Source organism: Oncorhynchus kisutch, linkage group LG14, assembly GCF_002021735.2.
Source record: "Oncorhynchus kisutch isolate 150728-3 linkage group LG14, Okis_V2, whole genome shotgun sequence".
Lineage (NCBI taxonomy): Eukaryota > Metazoa > Chordata > Actinopteri > Salmoniformes > Salmonidae > Oncorhynchus > Oncorhynchus kisutch.
In genome coordinates this window covers 28,770,528-28,793,810 of record NC_034187.2, presented here as the reverse complement: position 1 = coordinate 28,793,810, position 23,283 = coordinate 28,770,528, and the positions used below count along the sequence as shown (strand labels likewise).

The 23,283-nt window shown below is 41.6% G+C and overlaps 1 protein-coding gene across 6 annotated transcripts in view; it reads left to right on the top strand.

Moving 5' to 3' along the window:
- The first annotated feature begins 372 nt into the window (after positions 1 to 372).
- LOC109904035 (regulator of G-protein signaling 6) overlaps positions 373 to 23,283 on the top strand; it is a 68,051-nt gene continuing 45,140 nt past the window's right edge. For 4 of the 6 annotated variants that reach the window (XR_004202736.1, XM_020501103.2, XM_031788198.1 and 1 more), the window contains exons 1-2: positions 373 to 819; positions 3,149 to 3,261. Coding sequence is in view for 4 of the 6 variants with exons in the window: in XM_020501103.2 (XP_020356692.1) it covers positions 3,175 to 3,261 (87 nt within the window). In the remaining 2 variants the exon portion in view is untranslated. Of the gene's footprint in view, positions 820 to 870; positions 993 to 3,148; positions 3,262 to 23,283 lie in introns of those variants that run through there. The other 2 variants (XR_004202737.1, XM_031788197.1) reach the window with 1 other exon arrangement.

Sequence of the window (23,283 nt, the reverse complement as noted above, 5' to 3'; positions counted from 1 at the left end):
TGCAGGATACATGTCAGTTCATTAAGTGGCTGAAGTCTTAGATCAGACCGTTTAAAAACCGGTAGCCTTTGACTTGTACATTCATTTATGTGTGGTCTTGTATAGAATATGGGCTTTCAATTAAATGTTAATGAACATGTGGATTGACAACCTATACATTTTATTCTCTCCATTATCTCTCCACCTCTATTCCTCTAAGAGCTTATTTCACATTCACTATGTACAGTCAAAGTGTAACTTGGCTTTTATTACAATTTCAATGTCCTCTTAATGGAATGATTCTTATTTTCAGCATCAGTGGGCGCTGCTGCAGTGTGTACCGCTCTCTCTGCTCCCCAGCATCCAAAGCTCTCTCACTCCATCTCATCTCTTCTCTCTCAACCATTCTCTCACTCAGGCTTTCTCTTTTCTCTGTCTTTCTCTCCTCCCTCTCTTTTTCACTTCATCTTCTCTTCCTCTGTCCCTCCCCCTTTCCCAACTCGATCTGCCTCTCTAATTCTCTCTCCCTCACACACACAGACACACACACACAGGAAGAGAGGAGCACACTTTCGAGGCGAGGATCCCTCTGACTGCTCCGCTCCACTCCGTGCTCCCTCCCATGGCAGGCAGAGGACTGGAGAAGAGGAGGAATAGAGGAATACTGCAGTGACCAACCAGCTGCTCGCTCTCTCTCCCTCTCGCGGCTCCACTGCTTTCATCCACTCTTTTTTTATTTTTTTATTCCCCCCCGCCAATTATATCATGAACCTGTCTGCTGCTTGTTGATAAGGACAGCAAAACAGGGAGCAGTGGACAAGGCATTACTTTGTTGCTAAGGTAATGAATGAATGCTTCATTAGTTGGGAGATGTCAGGAGCATTGTATTGGCAGGCTGGTGTGGGTGAGGGGGATTGGCTGTGCATGATCAACTGCATGTCTGTTTTGTGCCTGTTGTACATCAACTCTTCCCCACAGCTCAGAGTCTCCTGTTGAGGCTATAGGATTAGATGGTGAGTGTCAATGGTTTGTTAATCGGTTTGTTTTTGAGGGAATGCAGGAGTTATTTGATATATTGTCCAGCGGTGTGCTGATCTGCTTGTTGTGGTTCTGGGGCTGTCTCTGTCTGTGAGCATGGCGATGTCAGTGTCTGTATGTCAGTGCCTGTGTTCCATCCGGTTAACTCTAACACAGACATCTAAGGGACTGGTGTTCTGTGAGGTTAGATTTGCATGCTTGTAGGTGTCATATAATTCATACAGACTGTCAAATAGTAGGAGAAATTGATCAAATGATATGATGTTAACTTAGTTTATGAACTCCTGGTTACTTAGACATTCTGCTAATCAATGTGGGCTGCAGACAGCTCCTCTATCCATCATCATGGTGGCAATAACAACACTGGATCAGAAGGGGCTTGATAGCACCTTCATGTGCATGATTATTGCCTCCTGCTCCATAGCATAATGATCTTTGTGTGCTCAACAGTTGAAATCATTACTATGAGATACTCAACACAAACTTGCGTGTCTAGTGCTGTGCAGCTAGTCGCCTATTGAAGGAATTCAATCTCAATCCGATTCTCTCACCATTATAGTCTGTTTGTTGTGGATTACAATGCAGCAAGTGGCCACACTTCAAGACACAATTATGTAATTGTACTGAAACTCACTCACCAGTGGCTGCTCTCAGACAAAATGTTGTTTTACTGATTCATGCCCTGTATGAACATTTCATGTCATTTTGTAAAGCATGCGCCCTGCTGTTTCAGAATGTAGTGTTTTCTTACACACAGTGTATCCTCCCTTCAGATAAACCACAATAACCTACGAGACTTTCCGGTAGTGGAACACAAATAGTTATTCAAATGAAAAGCCCAGTCAGGCGTATGATAAGGCTTTTTATATATATAAAACTGTTCCTGGAAGCTTTATCCTCTCTGTTGGGCTACTCCAAAATTATGAATGTGTCAAATGATGTAATCCTCTCTTTTTCGCTTCCTGATGGATGATTACAAATGCTTATACCAATCTGATGCACACTACAACTCAACTGGAGGTGGATACAATTGTAGCCTTGTGAAGTTCTGAAAATCATTAGTTAAACAGAATGAATCATCCCGTAGAGAGGGAGGGAGAGAGAGAGAGCTGTAGTGGGATGGATATTGAATGGAGGTCATGTATAATCGCTTACGGTAGAATTTTAATCCTTACATCATGAGAGTACACAGGACTGCCAAGTCTGATCTAAGGTGAAGCGTACTGTGTGGCTAATGGTGTCTTAGCCGTGCAAAATGGTCAAGGTTTTAACTATAGTGGCCTAGTGTATTCAGCGATATGCTTATTGCACATCACCTACATTTACATTTTAGTCATTTAGCAGACGTTCTTATCCAGAACGACTTACAGTGCATTCATCTTAAGACAGCTAGGTGAGACAACTACATATTACAGTCGTAATAAGAACATTTTTCCTCAATAAAGCAGTTATCAGCAAAGTCAGCGCTGATATGCACAACACACTATCTACCTATTATCATTCCTATTTACAGTTTCTGACTCATTAATGTCCTGAACATCATTGAGTATCTATAGCTAATCAGTGGAAGGCTGTGCAATGCCCGATTATATATTATTGTTGCAAAGGAATTCTGCCACTTGGACTTACAGGCTTGACATTTTTCTTGGCTTAGTTAGCTAGTTCATTTTCACTTCACTGTGCTGCATTACTGCCAAGGCTTTGTACCGGGCTGTATTTTGAGAGCTGTTGTCAATGAAAAAAATGTCAAATGTTTTACATACAGATCTCATATGACTGTGTTGAATTATATAAAAACAAATATACATAATGTATGATTTTAATATTTCTTTATAAAAACGTGGTTATTTGTTACATTTGACAGTGTAAAACCTAGCAGTACTACTTGTTTCTCTGTAAAACAAAAGCTAATTTACCAAAATGTCTGAAAATGGATATACCGTGTTTTGGAATGAAACTCTTCAAATATATCTGAACCAAGTGAAAGCATTGCTGTGAGGAACTATCAAAAATGGTCTATTTGGGCAACCTGAATAAATGAATATATACAGTATGATGAATAGTTTTTGACAGTGATGTTGGTCCTCTCCTCTTACTCCCCTCTGCTTCCTGTCTCTCTATGCCCATGCAGCCTCCTGAGCCTAGGACACAGCAGGCATGGCAGAGGCATCCAGAGACCTGGGACAACAGGGTGTGGGGACAACAGATCCTGAGGACTCTCCCAACATGATAGTTTATAGAAAGGTATGTGTTTCTCCGACAGCCCATATAACATGGTATAGGACAATTTTATAATTTACAAGAAGGTACGGACTCTATAAGTAAGCACCCAATGTAGGTATCCATTGAAGACATGGAGCGATATCATTTGCCTGTTTCTGATGCAGATTGGTACAGTAATGAATCTCACAGTGGTTCCTGACACCTCTCTCCCAATGTCTAGAACAGTTCAATCTCAATGTCTGAACCATATGAATATGACAGCAAGAGCCACATCCAATGGCAGGTAATGGAACATGTTCTAAACCCTCTCTCTGTGGGTTTAGAACTCTGTGGGTTTAGACACAGTCAACTGACGGGACCCACAATGGCCACAATAACCAATAACAACAATAACAACCCGGCAGACTGTCTGCACTCTGCAGCCCTCTGAAGTTTTAATAAGCTCTCCATCCGTTTGGGTTTGGGAGAGAAAAGTCCTTTATGTGTCAAGGGTAATTATACAATCCCAAAGGCACTTGAGTCTCAATGCCTGTCATTTGATTGGAGAGGAGAGAAGAGGAGAGGATGAGCTGCACCATGGGTAATGATGTAGTGTGGGACTCAGAGGAAGTAGCTGTTCCTCCAGGGTTGGGCTTGTCTGCTCTCTCTGGAGCCACTCGGCACAGGCAGGCCCATTCGAAAACCTGTCCCAATGTGCTGATGATGGAAAAACTAAAGCAAAGAGTTGACAGATCCAATTCCATTCTGTTATTTTTTGTCATTTTTGCTAATGACTATGTAAGAGTGGGGAGAGATAAACAAATGATTTGATAAAAGAAATGGAGTCAGTAGGGTATGGATGATGACATGGTTCAAGAAAACATTTTTCACTGATTGAAGTTCTCTGAGCATGATTATAATGATAATGAAGAGTTGACATGATCCTGTGCCTTGTTCAGTGCTGAAATACAGTTCCTAGAATGACCACTTAGCCCTCAAGCCTCCACTTCTCCTATCCACCTGAATGAGCAGTCAGAACATTAGCAGGTTTAATGTGGTTTAATGTGGTCACGCGCCTTACAGAGATGTTGGACAGTGGCTCTACATGTCAGACACGACACAATCAAATGAAGATTGAAGCAAATTGAGACATCTTTAGCTCCTAGAGTACGGCATCTACAGATGTGGGATCTTAATTTGATCACCATATTGCAGGAGAACTTTCCTACAATGTAGGACATACCTTGTAGTGTATTTGAGGTTTAAAAAGTCTTCTGAAGTTTGTAATTTCAACTTTGACATTTCAGACCTGATTTACCTTAATAAAAAGGCATCAAACCGTATAAAAATGCCCATTATTTATTATCTACACAATTCACATTTCCTGTTGCTGCAGGCTTATTTTCCAGCTGTATCAAACTAGCTCATAGTAAGGTCCACAATCTGTAGCTGTCTGACACACTTCACTCTCATAAATATTCACCCTCCATAGATTGCAGATGGCTTTTCCAGCCTCTGATTGTTCCTGGCTGATGTATTCTGATTCAGACACTAAATTGCTGCCTGGCCTGAGGGCTGCCAGTGCTTCCCGATGAGGGCCTCAGTAATCACATGTTTGTATGAATGTATTTTTCATGCTCCTTATTCAGCTCCCTTTGAGCTGCAGGCATTTTGCTCTGATAACAGGTGTCCTATTGCCTACTGATGCTATAGAAATGGACTTTGTGAGTGTACATGGAAATGCTTTTGAATGTGTTATTGAAAGTTGTTTTTCCAGGATCTTACATGCTTTGAAAGGGGCTGTCATGTTGTGGAACACCACCCGGGCTGTGCCATTGATTATATGTTACTGTGGACACTGTAAGCGTTTTAAAACGTAATTCCTCCATCCATTCTACGACTTGAAGCATTATGTTCTGACGGGTAGCTTATGCTACACAAGTCCTGCTGCTTTGGTTGAACAGGAATATTCATGTTTTAATCACCAACAACAACAACAGTAGTCAGATGATTATTGTGGATTAGCAGATTTACAGGGATATTACTTGAAGTGCCTTCAAAAAGTATTCACACCTCTTGACTCTTTCCTCATTTTGTTGTCTTACTGCCTGCATTTAAAATGGATTAAAATTAGTTTTATGTCAGTGGTCTACACACAATTCCCAATAATGTCAAAGTGGAATTATGTTTTTCAAATTTTGTACATATTAACAAAAATTGAAAAGCTGAAATATCTTGAGTCGATAAGTATTCAAACCCTTTGTTATTTTTATTTATTTATTTCACCTTTATTTAACCAGGTAGGCCAGTTGAGAACAAGTTCTCATTTACAACTGCGACCTGGCCAAGATAAAGCAAAGCAGTGCAACACAAACAACAACACAGAGTTACACATGGAATAAACAAACATACAGTCAATAATTCAATAGAGAAGTCTATATACAGTGTGTGCAAATGAGGTATGATAGGGGAGTTAAGGCAATAAATAGGCCATAGTGGCAAACAGTTCAGGAGTAAACGTTTGCTTAACAAGTCACATAAGAAGTTGCATGAACTTGAATATCCCTTTGATCATGGTGAAATTATGTCCCCATGTGGCCAGTGGTGACTTTAAAACAGTTACAGAGTTTAATGTCTGTTGTAGGAGAAAACCGAGGTTGGATCAAACAACATTGTAGTTACTCCACAATACTAACCTAATTGACGGAGTGAAAAGAAGGAAGCCTGTACAGAATAACAAATGTGTTTAAACATAGTGGTGGCTGCATCTTGTTATGGGTATGCTTGTAATGGTTAAGGACTGTGGAGTTTTTCAGGATAAAAAATTAATGGAATGGCGATAAGCACAGGCAAACTCCTAGAGGAAAACCTGGTTCAGTCTGCTTTCTACCAGTCACTGGGATAAGAATTTACTTTTCAGCAGGACAATAACCTAAAACACACGGCCAAATCTACACTAGAGTTGCTTACCAAGGCTGAGTTAAAGTTTTGACTTAAATCTTCTTGAAAATATATGGCAAGCCCTTACAATGGTTGTCTAGCAATGATCAACAACCAATTTGACAGAGTTTGAAGAATTCTGTAAAGAATAATGGGAAAGTGTTCTTAGAAACTTACCCAGAAAGACTTACAGCTGTAATCACTGCCAAAGATGATTAGACACTGACTCATGGGGTTGAATACTTATCTAATCAAGATATATTCATGTTATATTTTTCATATATACAGTAACAGTCAAAAGTTTGGACACACCTACCCATTCCAGGGTTTTTCTTTATTTTTACAATGTTATACATTGTAGAATAATAGTGAAGGCATCAAAATGATCAAGTAACACATGGAATCATGTAGTAACCCAAAAAGTGTTAAACAAATAAAATATATTCGATATTTGATATTCTTCAAAGTAGCCAACCTTTGCCTTGATGACAGCTTTGCAAACTATTGGCATTCTCTCAACCAGCTTCATGAAGTAATCGCCGGGAATGCATTTCAATTAACATTTGTGACTTGTTAAACGTTAATTTGTGGAATTTCTTTCCATCATAATTAGTTTAAGCTGTGTTGTGACAAGGTAGGGTTGGTATACAGAAAATAGCCCTATTTGGTAAAAGTCCAAGTCCATATTATGACAAGAACAGCTCAAATAAGCAAAGAGAAATGACAGTCCATCATTATTTTAAGACATGAAGGTCAGTCAATCTGTTAAAGTTTATTCAAGTGCAGTCGCAAAAACCATCAAGCGCTATGATGAAACTGTCTCTCATGAGGACCGCCACAGGTAAGGAAGACCCAGAGTTACCGCTGCTGTAGAGGATAAGTTCGTTAGAGTTACCAGCCTCAGAAATTGCAGCCCTAATAAATGCTTCACAGAGTTTAAGTAACAGACACATCTCAAAATCAACTGTTCAGAGGAGACTGCATGAATCAGGCCTTAATGGTCAAATTTCTGCAAAGAAACCACTACTAAAGGACACCAATAATAAGAAGAGACTTGCTTGGGCCAAGAAACACAAGCAATGGACAGTGTCTTTGTGAGACGCGGAGTAGGTGAACGGATGATCTCTGCATGTGTGGTTCCCAACGTGAAGCATGGATGAGGAGGTGTGATGGTATGGGGGTGCTTTGCTGGTTACACTGTCAGTTATTTATTTACAATTCAAGGCACACTTAACTAGCATGGCTACCACAGCATTCTGCAGTGATTCTGGTTTGCGCTTAGTGGGACTATCATTTGTTTTTCAACAGGACAATGACCCAACACACCTCCAGGCTATGTAAGGGCTGTTTGACCAAGCAGAAGAGTGATGGAGTACTGCATCAGATGACCTGGCCTCCACAATCACCCGACCTTAACCCAATTGAGATGGTTTGGGATGAGTTGCACGAAAAGCAACCAACAAGTGCTCAGCATTTGGGACATATTTCGAGACTGTTGGGAAATCATTCCAGGTGAAGCTGGTTGAGAGAATGCCAAGAGTGTGCACAGTTGTCATCAAGGCAAAGTGTGGCTACTTTGAAGAATCTAAAATATTAAATATATTTTGATTTGTTTAACACTTTTTTGATTATTACATGATTCTGTATGTGTAATTTTATAGTTTTGATGTCTTCACTATTATTCTACAATGTTGAAAATAGCATAAATAAATAAAAACCCTTGAATGGGTAGGTGTGTCAACTTTTGACTGGTACTGTATATATTTTTACAAAAAATGTAATTGTTCTTCCACTTTGAAATTACAGGGTATTTTGTGTGGATCATTGACAAATCAATTACAATTAAATACATTTTAATCCCACTTTGTAATACAACAAAATGTGGAAAAAGTCAAGGGGTGTGAACACTATGAAAGCACTGTACAGTATATATGGGAGAGAGGGGGAAATTGAGCCAAAGGATTCGTTGAGCCATCCCTTGTTTCTAGGAAACCATACACAACATTTATAATGGAGTCTTTGAAGGAAGAAACCACATGGAAAAAGCAGTAAGCAAGTTAGGTCCCAAAAAAGGATTTTCACCAAGTCAAATGAATTTAAGGTGTTGTAGCTTTCAAGATACTTGTATCTAAATCAGAGTAGATATCTTTAAGAGTGTTTTATACATCAGTTGGGGTCTCTATAAGCTGCAATATGAGGTTCTTAACCTAGAATGTAAGTGTATCCTTGTAGTTGTGTGGGCTAATATAGTCCAAATGTTTGCCCTCTGGTAAGTTGAGCCAATTGCCATAGAGAAAGTAGCTAATTGCCATCATACCCCATACAAAGATGATTACATTTTGTCAGTTTTATGCATAATATGCATCGTATTTTTGCAATGTGTCATGCATATTATGAACTCAAATGCATTTTTATTGTTACAGAGCAGACATCTTAATGCCCTGTGTATATAAATGTAAAACAAGAAGGAGTCTAGTCCCGCTTGAGATTCTTGAGAGAGAAGCCAAGGAAGTAAGAGAAGAGAAGAAGTCCATTCGAGCAGCAGCAATGAATGACCTTGTTTTATGAATGACACTGAAGAAGTACGTTGACAAAAAAGAAAACATGTACCTGTGCGAAAGCGAAGCTATGATAGAGTAGCAGAGGCAGTCTGAGATGCTAACGATATCAAGAGTCTCCCAGACTAGACAGACAGACATGAGTGATTTCTTTCAATCAAAGAGACCTTACAAGATCTCTGAATTTCTGTGTTTCTGATGGTGGTACAACACCACAGACTCCTTTCTATCACTGACTTTCTGTATGTCCAATGCTTCATATCTCTAATTCCTCTGTATCTTTGATGATATGTGTGTGTGTGATGCTGAGGTATGTGTGATGCTGAGTATGTGTGATGCTGAGTATGTGTGATGCTGAGTATGTGTGATGCTGGGTATGTGATGTATAAATGCAGTGTTGAGGTTGAGGTGGCGGTGTAGTCTAGCCCAGCTGCTCTGCATTTGAATGACCCTCTGGGCAGGCAGCCTGGTGTGTAGTCAGTGTGAGATGGTGCTGAGGGAGGACCAGATGGTTATCAATATGCTCTGCTGCCGTCGTCCCCTAGGCCTGGTCACACTTCAGCCGGAAGAAATGCATTATCCTAATGCAAAGGATATGACAGTCACAGTATAGCCCACTGATGGTACGGTATGAAAACATCATGCAGAGTTTTCACCCCAGTCTCTGTAGCTGTGAAGCTGTAATTGGTAGGACTATGTATTGACTTCAGGGCCGTGTCTAAGACTTTCTTTTGTTGAGAGCGAATTGCAATAATATTAACCTGGATGTGCAGTTAGACAAAACTGACTGTGAATTTACCCATTACAGAAAGCCTGACTACACAGAAAGTGAAGAATGCTTATCCTGTCTAGTCTTGGCAGCGCTGTATTGGGTCTTATAAACTGGGTGGTTCAAGCCCTGAATGCTGATTGGCTGACAGCCGTGGTATACCACTGGTCTGATAAAACATTTATTTTTACTGCTCTAATTACTTTGGTAACCAGTAGAATAGCAATAAGGCACCTCGGGGGGTTGTGGTATATGGCCAATATACCACAGCTAAGGGCTGTGTCCTGGCACTCTGCGTTGCGTTGTGCTTAAGAACAGCCCTTAGCCGTGGTATATTGGCCATATACCACACCTCCTTGGGCTTATTGTTGAATTGTTCAATGTAGTTTTCTCTCAGAGAGGAATTGTTGAAGCAAAACAATGCCATAACTGTGGCACACCTTATTGCTGCAAGACCTCTGTGAGAGAGCTCAATATGTAATGCATGCACACACACGTACACACGTACACACACACCTGTCCTGCTTAATGGCCCCTACCTGTTGTGTGTGTTTTGTCTTGCTTTGTCTGGCATGTTTAAGGCAATACATGGAGGACAAATTAATGCAAGTGGCGGGAGCTGTGTGAAAACCAGCCTGAGACAAGGATCTCTGCTGTGCTGGAAAATGCAATTATTAATAGACTATTAATAGACAAGTCAGATCTCCAGTCCCCAGGACAAATGTGTCTCCCCCCCTCTTTATTCTGTGACTCTGCTCTAACTCTGGGTTCTTCTCTGTGGCAGTGGCTTGCTGTATACACAACTATTGTTGTCCGGGGACTCATGAGATGCTTTCTCTCTGCCTAAAGAGAATCAAGTGTTGGTTCTGTGTTTCATGTTTGTTACCCCATTTGTACCCCATTTGTACCTGAAGTGTGAGTGTATAGCTGTGCTCTGCATGGTCTTATAAACGTCCAATACAGATGTTTCTTGAACAATTGTTAGTGTGTTAATATTGATCTTGAGGGACTAACACTTAAATGAGTCCCGCAGAGGCCTAGTTGATGAGTCAATTCAGCACCCTGCCTAAAGTTATTGTTCCAACACAAAGTACACTGTGTGTCATTTTTAAAATACAGCTCTTTTAAAGCTGCACTATGCAGAAACCACTCCGCCATTTCCTGGTTGCAAAAATGTTCATAGTTCACCTAATTTCAGTTTATGTGGCAAAACAACCAAGTATAGTGTAGAGAATCATTGTATCATCTAAACTGCTGTGAAATATATTTTCCATAACCAACAATATTGTATTTTCAACTGTTTGAAGTTGGTGTACAAAACCTGAAGTAAAAGACACAAAATGAAACTTAAGAACTGGAAGCATAGAAATAGCTCATATATAACAGATCTACCACTTCTTATTATTGCTTTCAATGAGCTCTATAATGCACATTTCTATATGAATTTGGTCAGGTCTCCCAAAAAGTTACATATTGTAGCTTTAAATGTGAACGCTCTTTTGCTTGGTGGATGGACATTTCAGGCTGCTTTAAGCCTGTATCCCTAGGATGAGAAGATTTAAATATAAAGTATACTCCTACTGATATAATAGTCACAGTCAAGTAATGCTACTAATATTTTAACCAGCTGTTATGTTTTACCAGCCCTCTGAGACCTAAAGGTTATTACAGTTCAATGCACATGAGAATACATGTTTTACAACATATTACACAGCCTCGAATCATGGAACCGGCTAGCATACTGTTTTTTCCCTCTCTCTCTCTCTCTCTCTCTCTCTCTCTCTCTCTCTCTCTCTCTCTCTCTCTCTCTCTCTCTCTCTCTCTCTCTCTCTCTCTCTCTCTCTCTCTCTCTCTCTCTCTCTCTCTCTCTCTCTCTCTCTCTCTCTCTCTCTCTCTCTCTCTCTCTCTCTCTCTCTCTCTCTCTCTCTCTCTCTCTCTCTCTCTCTCTCTCTCTCTCTCTCTCTCTCTCTCTCTCTCTCTCTCTCTCTCTCTCTCAGCGACAGCTACTCACAGATGAACAGGAGACATTATAGAGCAGCCCTCACCTCACCTTAACCCCCCCGCCCCACATCCATTATCTCACCACAGGAAGGACTTGGCTCAGTTAGGGATTATTTATTTGTTACCCCCAGCTGTGAGTAAGAGAAGGCCAGAGACACAGGCAGGCATGCTCTACACTGGAGCAGGTCTGAGGATGGAGGCCTGTCTGCCTGCACTGACCATGAATCACTCTCCACTCACCCTTAGGTGCCTCTGGGATAGGCAGGATAGTGGATGATATCTTAGTACTCAGTATATCTCATAAGACTCTCCCCATCATGGTGTCCACTGGCTCCTCTTCACGGTTCCTGTACGCACTTTAGATAACACGGTCCAAATGGACACACTGGTTGTCAACTGTAGTGCTGGGTATGAGGCATACCGCTACTTTATCAAGCATCAAGGTTTTACAAGCATGTCCACTGGTGCCAAGGCAGGCATTTCAGAAGTGCTGGCATGGTGTCACTCATACGATTGCGCTCAAGCTTGTGTATTGAGGCCATGCTTGGTCTCCAAACTGTCTGCGTATTTCAGTTTTGATACTGTTGTATTATAAAGGCTATCTCAAACTGTCACACAACACTAACGCTCCCTCTCTTTAGACTGTAATGGACTTTTTGAGAATTATTTTACCCATCCAAATTGTAATTATGCAGATATCCCCTAAAAATCCTGGAGGTTTGCTAAAACAACATTTTTATTGTATCATTTGCAGTATGTATTCCGTTAAAGGGATTATTCACCACTAAATAGTGAAAACACTGTGAAGAAATGAAGGGCTTTTCTCCAGCTAGCTAGGGGACATCTTCTCAGTGAGGATTCTCTCTCTGCTCTCTCTCCATCTGTACTGGTACTACAAGTCAAGGGAGGAATCAGGCACCACGCTGCCCCAACTGCTGCATGCCCCACAACCCCCCTAGGTCGCGCCTCACCCACCGCAGGCGGCAATACAGCTTGGAACTCCAGAGTAGGGTAAATGGAACATGTCTTAAATACCATCTTACAGTAGATATCCCCAGCAATTGGGTATGACAACCTCCACCCCACAGGGATAGAGTTGAAGATGATTTGTCTTTCAATGATATTAAAATCAGTTGAAATGCAATTAAATCAATGATCAGGCGGGCTCTGAAATCTTTGATTTGAAATCCCTGTCCTTTAGTGTGTGACGTGTAAACAGAACAGCTGCTCTCGTCATTTCTCCATGACCTGCCTGGGTGAATGGACCGGATCCTCTCTGGTCTGACAGTTAGGCATGTGATTGGCAGGCCTCTCTGTGGGCCTGCGGTGCTGTTGACACACTGAATGAAGCTCTGGACTGGAGAGTTGCACCGTCCATTAGATCAAGTTTCGGTCCTGCCAACCCCCCCCCCCCCCCCCCCCACTAAAAACACAGACTCTGTGACCGAGTTTGGGAAGCCCTGCACTAGATCACAGAGTCTGTGGCTATTTGACCTTATCTCAGGGAATTAGAGCAACATGAGGCTCAGTGAACCTGCCACAGTCAAACATATTCTACTGTATTCTACCAGTCAATATTTGGCTCTTCTAATGGAGCCTTTCTGTTAGTCTGTTTCAGCTTCCAATGCAGCACCGACTTCAATACAGGCACATTCAAACCTCTGGAGGTCGTGGTCTAAGAAACAGTGTTTTTGCTAAATGCTCCAGTAGATTTTCACACTGTATGCTGTTTCAGTGTTGTGCTCGTAGTCAGTGATGCCGGGGACTGCAGGCTACTCATGCTGTCTCCTCAAAGCCATAGGGCAGAGGGGCTTGAGGAAGAATGTGAGATCACAGATAAACAATGAGAGAATATAGTCACACACTTAATGTTGGGTCAAGCATGACAGTGGATGGCTGCTTTTTACATCTGACAGTAAGCCAGTGTGGGCCTAGCGTTTAAACTTAATATTGCTGTGTTTCACTAGTGTCACAGAATAACATTGTGGAAATATTGTGTTGATCATGTAAAACACTTTCAGCAACTTAACATATCACCATCTGCTCTCCTTTCATGTCTGTTTTGATGACGATCTGAGGCATGCAGATTAGTTTTCTTCAACATAGCATTTGAATAATCTCCTTGTAGCATATAGAACAAGTCATCAGGTCAGGATAACATTGGTCTGTAAGGTAAGGATGGACTGTGGTGTTCCTGGAGTGTCGGAGGGTCTCTGTAATTGTCTGTCTGATGTGGGCGAAGCATGGATGAGTCACCCGCCGCAAATGTTAATCACCACAGCCAACTCGTCTTCCTGGAGAGCCCTCAGAGGGCCAGACTATTGGCCTGGGTTCATGGACCTGCATCAGAATAGCTGATTACCCGCCAGGATTCACTGACAGCTCACCCAATTGGAACCGTTCTGCGTGGTTTAGCTTCTTGTGTTTCTCATTGTCAGAAAGCCACACCTCAATGGCGGAAAAGGCAAGCAGGAAGAAATACAACCTGGCCTGGTGATTAGAATCTTCTCAATCATGTATCCCTTTTTAAGCTATCGTCCCAGAAAACAATATTACCATACCTGATCCATGTTACTAAGACAAGGTATAAGGTCAGAGTGGATTGACTACAGTTGTATAACAACCACCTGCAGCAAATAGAATATACATAACCAGCTTGAATATTTTAATATTAAGTCTTGTCCTCAGTGTCATGTAGGCAGACAAAGGTAAATGGAGATTTTCAAGTAAAGAAAGTTAAACTATCTGGCATTTATGTGAGTGTTAGAAACCACACGATCATGTTCTCTCTCTCTCTCTCTCGCTCTCTCTCTCTCTCTCTCTCTCTTTCTCTAGCTGTCTCCCACTCTCTCTGTCTCTCACGTTGTTTCTCTCTCTCTCTCTCTCACGCTGTTTCTCTCTCTGTCTTGAAAATAGCTGTCAACCTCAACAGAGAGAGTCTTTACACAGACCTCAACTAACCACCAAGGACTAATGTGTACAGAATCTCACTCTTATTTGTTTGTCTATAACTCAAAAGGCTGTGGTCAGAATATTCATCTCAAATGCCTCACCACATTTATTCCACAGTGCAACAAAATTTCCTACAAAGGGAAAATGCAGGCACTGCCAATCTCCTGGAGGGAGGTAAAGACTGTGGAACATAGAAGGCATTATCTCATTTTGACTGATGACCTATTACATGATATATAGACAAAGATATTACAGTGGAAACTAAGTACAGAATCTATCAGAGGTGAAATAACATTCAGTAAACCCACAATGGCTCAAAACTGCTTACCTCTACCTGGTAGAGGGCTCATTTTCTAAGACTGAAATGCACAAAGCCCTGAATTTGAGCCTACATTAACTTAAAGTGGATATTAGTCTTCATAAGGTCAGAGGGAATTTGGAAAAAGAGCCCTACAGCTTTTAAGCACACAATAATCATGTGAATCAATACGGCCCAGAACAGAGAAGAGTTAGGCCTCTGCTGAAGTCAGACTGAAACACGAGAAGAAGCTAAAATGGTTATTCCCATGTTCTGATGCCATACCAGAAATGGAGTTACCAACAAATGCACATTTATAAACATATGTATATTTTTCACTGAGCAACCGTTGATAGCACAACTGTGTGTTCAATTGTTGCTTGCTTTACATGGCTTTTTTGTACTTTGCTAATCCCCAAAAGACCTAATTGCTTCTGCGATGCTGTCACATACTTATTCACTTTGGGAGTGGAGGGAAAAGCATCTCCAGAACAGAACAGCGCTGTAAGCTTTCCCTGAAAGACTGCTGGATGTTGAGTTCGCAGCACCACCAGAACAGCACTGTGTTAGAAGAACTGTGTAAATTAGACAATTATTTGATGTTGGTTAAAGAATAATATGATTCAGCTAAGGTACCAAGGTGAAAAATCTTGTCTGGGACACATTTTGTGATATGCCCAACGTCTTCTGTTTGCTGAAAACCACTGGCTAGACTAGTTTGATCTGGAGCTAAATGGCAACGTAACATGCAGAGACTACAGAAGGTACTATTTTCTGTGCCTAGATGACAGAAAAGCTGTTTTTAGAATTAAAGGCCGCAACCCCCTGAACTTGTGTACAGCAGGATCCAAGCTCAACCTCGAACAAACAGAGCTGTTTTTCCTCCCCGGGAAGACCGGTCCGCTCCAAGACCTCTCCATCACAGTTGACAACTCCACTGTGTCCCCCTCCCAGAGTGCAAAGAAACTTGGCGTGACCCTGTCGCTCTCTGCAAATGTCAAAGCAGTGACTCGCTTCTCATACTCGAAGCTCATACTCTACAACATCCATAGAGTACAACCTTTCCTCACAAAGGACCTAATTCAGGCACTTGTCATCCCCCGTCCTGACTGCTGCAACTCTCTGTTGGCTGGGCTCCCCGCTTAAACCCCTGCAACTTACCCAGAACACCGCAGCCCGCCGTCATGTTCTCCTATGTCACCCAGCTCGTCCGCACACTCCACTGGCTTTCAGTCGAAGCACACATCATCTTCAAGACCCTGGTGCTTGCCTAGGGGGAAGGGCCCTTCCTTACCCTCAGGCTATACTCAACCCCTAAAAAAGAAATGGCACTTGTCTTCTAGCACTGACTTTGCTGATAAGTACTTAATTGAGGGAAAATGTACTCACTACAATTGGGATGTTGTTTGGAAATCTCCAGCTATCTGGAGATTAATGCACTAATAGCTCTGGAAAGAACGTCTGCTAAATGACTAAAACGTAACATGCAAAATGATCCATCTAAATATTGTTGCATAATAAGAAGTATGCACAACATTAGGAGATTTTGAATCTCTACAGAAATGAAATTCTATCATCTCAGCTCACTCTGGTTTCGGTAACAGCTACCCAACATTACTCCGATATGGCATTTAGGGGATGAGTTTTCTCTACCATGAAAACTGACACCCAGAAATACAGGCCTCATTTCCACAGTCTGACAGGAACATCAGCAAACACTACTCTGCTCTGGGAGTCTTTGACATTTCACATTTCACAGTCACATCTTTGCCTTTTTCTCTCTTTCGTGTCCTTAATTCTTGGTGCATTAATAGCTTATCTGTGTTTTGGAGAGAAAAATTCCAATTCCTTTCCTGGAATATGGCCCTAAGCAGGAGCCTTTTTAGAAGGAAAATTACAAGATAATTGGGTCCTGAGGCAGGTATGGCCAAGCATTTTGCCTGCACAGTAACTCACTGAATTACAAGCAGCTGCCACGCTCAGATACCACTAGGCAGATAGAAAAATACAAAAATGACATTTCACTTCATTTTGAGATATAGTGGCAGGATATTAGATCACAAAGCATGTCTCATGTCTCAGTGGGTTAGGTCTTCAATAATGCAGGGGGTGTATTGCTCTAGTAGCAAAATCCACCTCCACTGACATGATAGATTGTTTGTTTTATTCTCCCCTGAAGTAAAATGCTAAAAGATTCATAAGTTACTATACATTTAATTGTTTGGTTGCTGCTGTGCTGCTGGCCCTAGCCAGCACTGGATAGGGACTGCTATCTGCTAAGACAATCATACTGTTCAACACTGAGTGGGGCCTGGATAGTATGAAAGATCAACACAGTCTCACAATCAATTTGTGCATATATGTACAAAATGCATTTCAGCAAATTTCGTGCGTTTTTGTGCGTTTTTCTGGCTTAATTCGTGAGAAAAGACACGAATTTATGTGCTTCTTAATTAGTGCGAAAAGACACAAATTTAACCAGTAGGCTACACACAAGCCTTTTCAACAACCATATAGACGCGATAGTTTATATTTAATTTTTGTTCTTAAACTCGTAGGATCAGCAAAATCCCTTGAGTTGCGCACCTTATGCAGGTTTGGTACTTGGTTGGTTGCCATATATTTAATTTGTGTTCTTAAACTCGATGTAGGATCAGGAAAAATCCCTTGAATTGCACACCTTATGCAGGTTTGGTCCTCGGTTGGTTGCCATGTGTCCATATCGAGTTGTGTGGTCATGATGTCTAGGTCCGCTTGTCAACGGATGTGGAAAGCATAGTGCAACCCTGGAGTTTGGTTTCTAGTTTTGAGTCGGTTGATCCACTTCCATCTCTGACACGTGGGGGGAAGGGAGGGGGTGCACTCCACACATATGCACGTAGGCCGGAGGGGTCCGGGCGCGGCCGGCCAAAGATGTGGGCCCCATGGTTGCCCACTTGTAGATTGGCCCATTGGTTGGGTTAAAGAGTTGTCTGTCCGTAGGGTGGGGGTTAGGTTTAGGTCCAGTTGGAGTTGGAGTTAGGGTTAGGTATAGTTAGTAGAATGATTAAGGTTAAGGTTAGGGTAAGGTATAGTCGCGTATATGGTTGTTGCAAAGGCTTGTGTGACTACTGGTTAAATTCTTGTCTTTTCGCACGAATTAAGTAGCACATAAATGTGTGTATTTTCGAACTAATTGAACCACACAAAAATGCACAAAAACGCACAAAATCTGCTGAAATACATTTTGTACATATATGCGCGAATTGGATGTGAGGCTGGGCTGGAAAGATAGATATATATTATTACTGAAATATATCTTCCAAACCACATTGCTAATTTATTCCATCATTAGAACATCCCCCCGATCACAGACAGGCAACAGGGCTGTGTTAGAGGGAGGCGGCGGCTGTAGCCTGCTGCATGTAACATATCCCATTATAAAACACTTGTTTTCACTCTCTGATTCAATCAAATAGCCTCCCTACCATCAAATACCTCCAGGCTAATATGTGGTTATTAAAAGGCCATTAGAGGATCATAATAAGTGTCCTGGCAGGGAGAGGATGACAAGGTGACAAAGGCCACTGAACCTTCCCCTCTGTCTGTCAGGAGAACGAGGAGCCAGCCATCCCCCGGGAAGGGGACAGATACAACCTCATCTGAGGGGAGCAATGCTAGTGACTCTAGTACTCTGTGGCTCTACGTAGGTAGAATGTCAAACTTGTAAGGAAATATGAGCTTTTAAAACACTGTTCTACACTCATTATTGAGTTCAGCTCTCATTGAAGTAGGGGGGTTCTCAGAAAATAAGTTGCTGATTCCTTTCCCATATAAAGTACACTCTGCACATTGCTACATTGATCCTGGTGGGTTCATGTTGCTCTCCAACAGCAGAGTGGGTTCCTAATAGTATCTATATGTCACTGAGGGAGCCAGTGGGCATTTCCCCTAGTGATGCACTGGTGAGGCTCCTTGGCTCTCTCAGAACAGGCTTTTTCAATTTGTCTCGCTGTTGTCAGAGCAGCATCCTACCTTCTTAATTTGGGAATGTTCTAGTAACACTCTGGAGGGCCAAACACAGGATACAGGTAACAGGCACAGTGCTGCATAGAGGAGGGCTGTCACACTGTGAGGGAAAGGAATGGGACCAATGATTCATGAAGCCATAAAAACCTTCACTCTATCAGGGCAAGGGCCATGACAGTTAATCCATGTGTGTCTTAAAAGTCAAGGGCCATGACAGTTAATCCATGTGTGTCTTAAAGGTCAAGGGCCATGACAATTAATCCATGTGTGTCTTAAAAGTCAAGGGTCATGACAGATAATCCATGTGTGTCGTAAAGGTCAAGGGCCATGACAGTTAATACATGTGTGTCTTAAAAGTCAAGGGTCATGACAGATAATCCATGTGTGTCTTAAAAGTCAAGGGTCATGACAGATAATCCATGTGTGTCTTAAAGGTCAAGGGCCATGACAGATAATCCATGTGTGCCTTAAAGTTCAAGAGCCATGACAGATAATCCATGTGTGTCTTAAAAGTCAAGGGCCATGACAGTTAATCCATGTGTGTCTTAAAAGTCAAGGGTCATGACAGATAATCCACGTGTGTCTTAAAAGTCAAGGGTCATGACAGATAATCCATGTGTGTCTTAAAAGTCAAGGGTCATGACAGATAATCCATGTGTGTCTTAAAAGTCAAGAGTCATGACAGATAATCCATGTGTATCTTAAAAGTCAAGGGCCATGACAGTTAATCCATGTGTGTCTTAAAAGTCAAGGGTCATGACAGATAATCCATGTGTATCTTAAAAGTCAAGGGCCATGACAGTTAATCCATGTGTGTCTTAAAGGTCAAGGGTCATTACCTCACTGATTGCCTGTGTGCTCCAAGACATTAAGGATTAAGATAGAAGACAGCATCATTTTGGGGTGTGGCAATTGTGTATTCTTCTATCCTTGACAGGGACTGCAGCGATGCAGTGTTATCAGATTGTACATGGTACTTTATCATGAGGCTTCATATAATGGTAACATCAGGAGAAAAAAAGAGAAAACATCCCTGTATATCAAGACTTTGGTAAACTGTGTGTGTGTGTGTGTGTGTGTGTGTGTGTGTGTGTGTGTGTGTGTGTGTGTGTGTGTGTGTGTGTGTGTGTGTGTGTGTGTGTGTGTGTGTGTGTGTGTGTGTGTGTGTGTGTGTGTGTGTGTGTGTGTGTGTGTGTGTGTGTGTGTGTGTGTGTGTGTGTGCGTGTGTGTGTGTGTGTGTGTGTGTGTGTGTGTGTGCTCTAATGGATGGGATAAGGTGGCTCCACGCTAACCCACATTCATTTTCAGTGTAACCAGAGAAGGCATCGCATCATCCCTGAGCAGGAAACAAACCGTTTTATTTAAACACCTTTTGCTGTTATTTTAACTCTTGAAATACCAATGACCTGTTAGCATCCAATGAGCATGTATGGTCAGGAATACACTGACCATACATCTTGGTGCAGAATGTCAATGTGTCCACTGCATCAGCAATATTCTGGTCATTTCATTATAACACTTTGACTAAACAGCTGTGAACAGACATAAAAAAGTATTGTTTGGAGGACTTCAGGCTGCCTCCTCCTGATAGCCCACCACTGTTTTGACAGGCTAGAGAAAAGGCATAGCAAGCATTTGTATCTGCTGTGAAGATACCTACTTTACAGGACAGTAACTGGTCAGTAGTCATTTCAGTAATAAGTAGAGCTTGATCAAATTAGTTAAAAAACTTTAAAGAGTCTGTCTAATAACACAAAAAATGGCCTTCTCTGCGCTTTGATTGGCATGGCACACTGCCCGTCCACACTGCAGCCCACGGGCCTTGCTTGTCCTGTCCTCCCTCCAGCACCCAAGGAGTAGTGTACTCTGTAATGAAGGAATATAATTCCTCCTTCTCTCACATAAGGAACAAGTAGGTCCATGTAGATGTAGATGAGTCAGATGAGTGCCTAAGGAAACCATCTTCCCACTAACCTAGTCACCACAACCCCAGTGACAGACAGGAAAAGACCCTGAGGCACTCAATGTCAACATTGCAAAGTCAAACATGAATAATGAATACTGTGGTTTTCTTAAGGTTCATGAACCCTCCCTGTGCATTTATTTGGTATATCAGTAAGACCAGAAATTAGACCTGGATTGGATGTAAAGATGTTGAGCTACCACAATGAAAATAACAACTGTAACTGATTCTGTCTCAGCTGTGAGTATGTTGTCTCCTGTTTGTATAAAAACATACATTGTTCATCTCACAGCCACTCCAGATAGATAAATTCAGTTGTTGCTTTTTATGTTGAGCACATCACAACAAAGCGTACGCATTCCGAACCAGCATACACCCCTTATTCTCATCCAGACAGGGCTAATGAAGAGAGAGAGAGTGGGCTTCACTGACTGCAGCAGCTAAATTGGTATCAGTACAAGGTGGCCGTGATCCATCTGATGCCCACAGAGAGAATCTATCTATCTCTGTGCAGCTTGCCTTGCCTTGCCTTCTGAAAATAGAACAGTTCTATCCGTCTCTCACTCAACACAGCCACCCTGTTGTCAAGCACTCTGTCTTACAACTTTGACATTATAGTAGCTTGGCTTTGCCTCAGACACAGAGGGAAAGAGTGCAGACGAATGGATGCAGCTTGGAAGTGAGTGATTAGCTGTGATTTTGGCTCAGATTAAGGACTGTGTTGGTGGTGAAATGTGAAGAAAAAATCACTTCCTTGCAGTCATTTTCAAATCTCTCTGTGTCACCATGTTGTACGTGGAGAAACTTTGTAAAGTGCTAACCAAGCAAACCTGACACAGTAGCAGCAGGGCAACTCTTCTTCCAGTGTCACCACTTTAACTCTTCTGTTGTCGTTCATTACCCCACATGCAATGAGGGTTCACCATAGCATTTCTTCCCCAATTACAGTGCAGGGATAAAGTCAGGGGACCTTATTAGGCTACAGACCCTCTGGAGTCCCACTGGTACTCAGGATGCAGATGGTGTAGGATGTGTTTGTTTGGACTAAGTGCCTTGAAGAATACAGATGTAGGATCTTAATTTGAGACCGTTTTCTATAGCAGGAAAATGCAGCAACAGGAAATGCAGCAACAGGAAATGTTAATTATTATGTGGATTATAACTAATGGAATTTTTTTTGTAGAGGTTGATTCATTTTACGTTAGGGCATTTTAAAGTGGAAATTACAAACTATAGAAGCCTTTTTAGACCATGAATACAAGTGTCAAGTTGTATTCGTCTTATGTACAGGATACACATGGTATACACCGTCCAACTAAATGCTGACTTCCAGGTGCCTTCTGGACAAGGCAACAACAATTAGAAATAATAAAAGATAAGAATACGAAAATAAAGTAAATGGCTCAGTAGAATACATTTTTGCATAAGTATAATACAGGAAACCACAATTTATAGTCCAATATTTACACATGTTTTGGGGAAGGGGGGTTTGGGGGAAAGTGTTTAAATTGTGCACTATTTAGCTATCATAATAAGAGCCGGGAGCCGAGATAGCAGAGTGCTCGGTCACCCATTGTTTTTAGGCGTGTCTTTGAAGTCTTTGATCATTTGACTGGAGGGATCAAACTATGACCCTTCACCCGGAGCAGTTGTTTTCAATAGATGGACTGCAGTTTTAGTGAATGAGATCCAAAGCATTGGCTGTGTTGGTCTTGATATAGGATATTATAGGGTTACTTGTTTCTATCCTGGAATTGCTCATGCTTTTCAAGTACATCTGTCATAATTGTGTCTCTTGAAATGAATCTTAGTTCTAAAAGTGAACCATTCATTGTGACTGAGGGATTCAAATGCTTGTTTGTGTTGTCTGCACTCATGCAACACATTGAGTCTGTAACAACAGATGATTGCATGGGAGAATGTTTTTCTTGTATTCGTGTTTTTCTCTTCATCCCTGTGTTTCAAAGGGAAGTGCTGACTACTGACTAGATTATCCCTCTCTACAGGCCTGATCGGTAATTGTAAATTGAGTCTATCTGGCTCTATTCCCATGTAGGGAGAAATTCAACAAACTTTTAATTGCTCCGTTCCCCTCGTCTCTATGAATGTTGCTATGGAAACTAAAGCCCACGTAGACCCTCCTCTTCCTTCCCATTCTCCCACTACACGCCTATATTAAATCAAATTAAATCAAATCAAATTGTATTTGTCACATGCGCTGAATACAACAGGTGTAGACCTTACAGTGAAATGTTCACTTACAAGCCTTTAACCAACAAGCAGTTTTAAGAAAAATAAGTGTTATGAAAGTATTTACTAAAATAAACAAAAGTAAAAAATAATGACATAAAAAATATATATACAGGGGGACAGGTACAGACCAGTCGAGGTAATTGGATCAAACCGGCCGTGATCGGGAGTCCAATAGTGCGGCGCACAATTGGCACAGCATCGTCCGGGTTAGGGGAGGGTTTGGCCGGGGTAGGCCATCAATTGTAAAATAATAATTTATTCTTAACTGACTTGCCTAGTTAAATAAAGGTTGAATAAGGAAAAATAATAATAAAATCAAGGT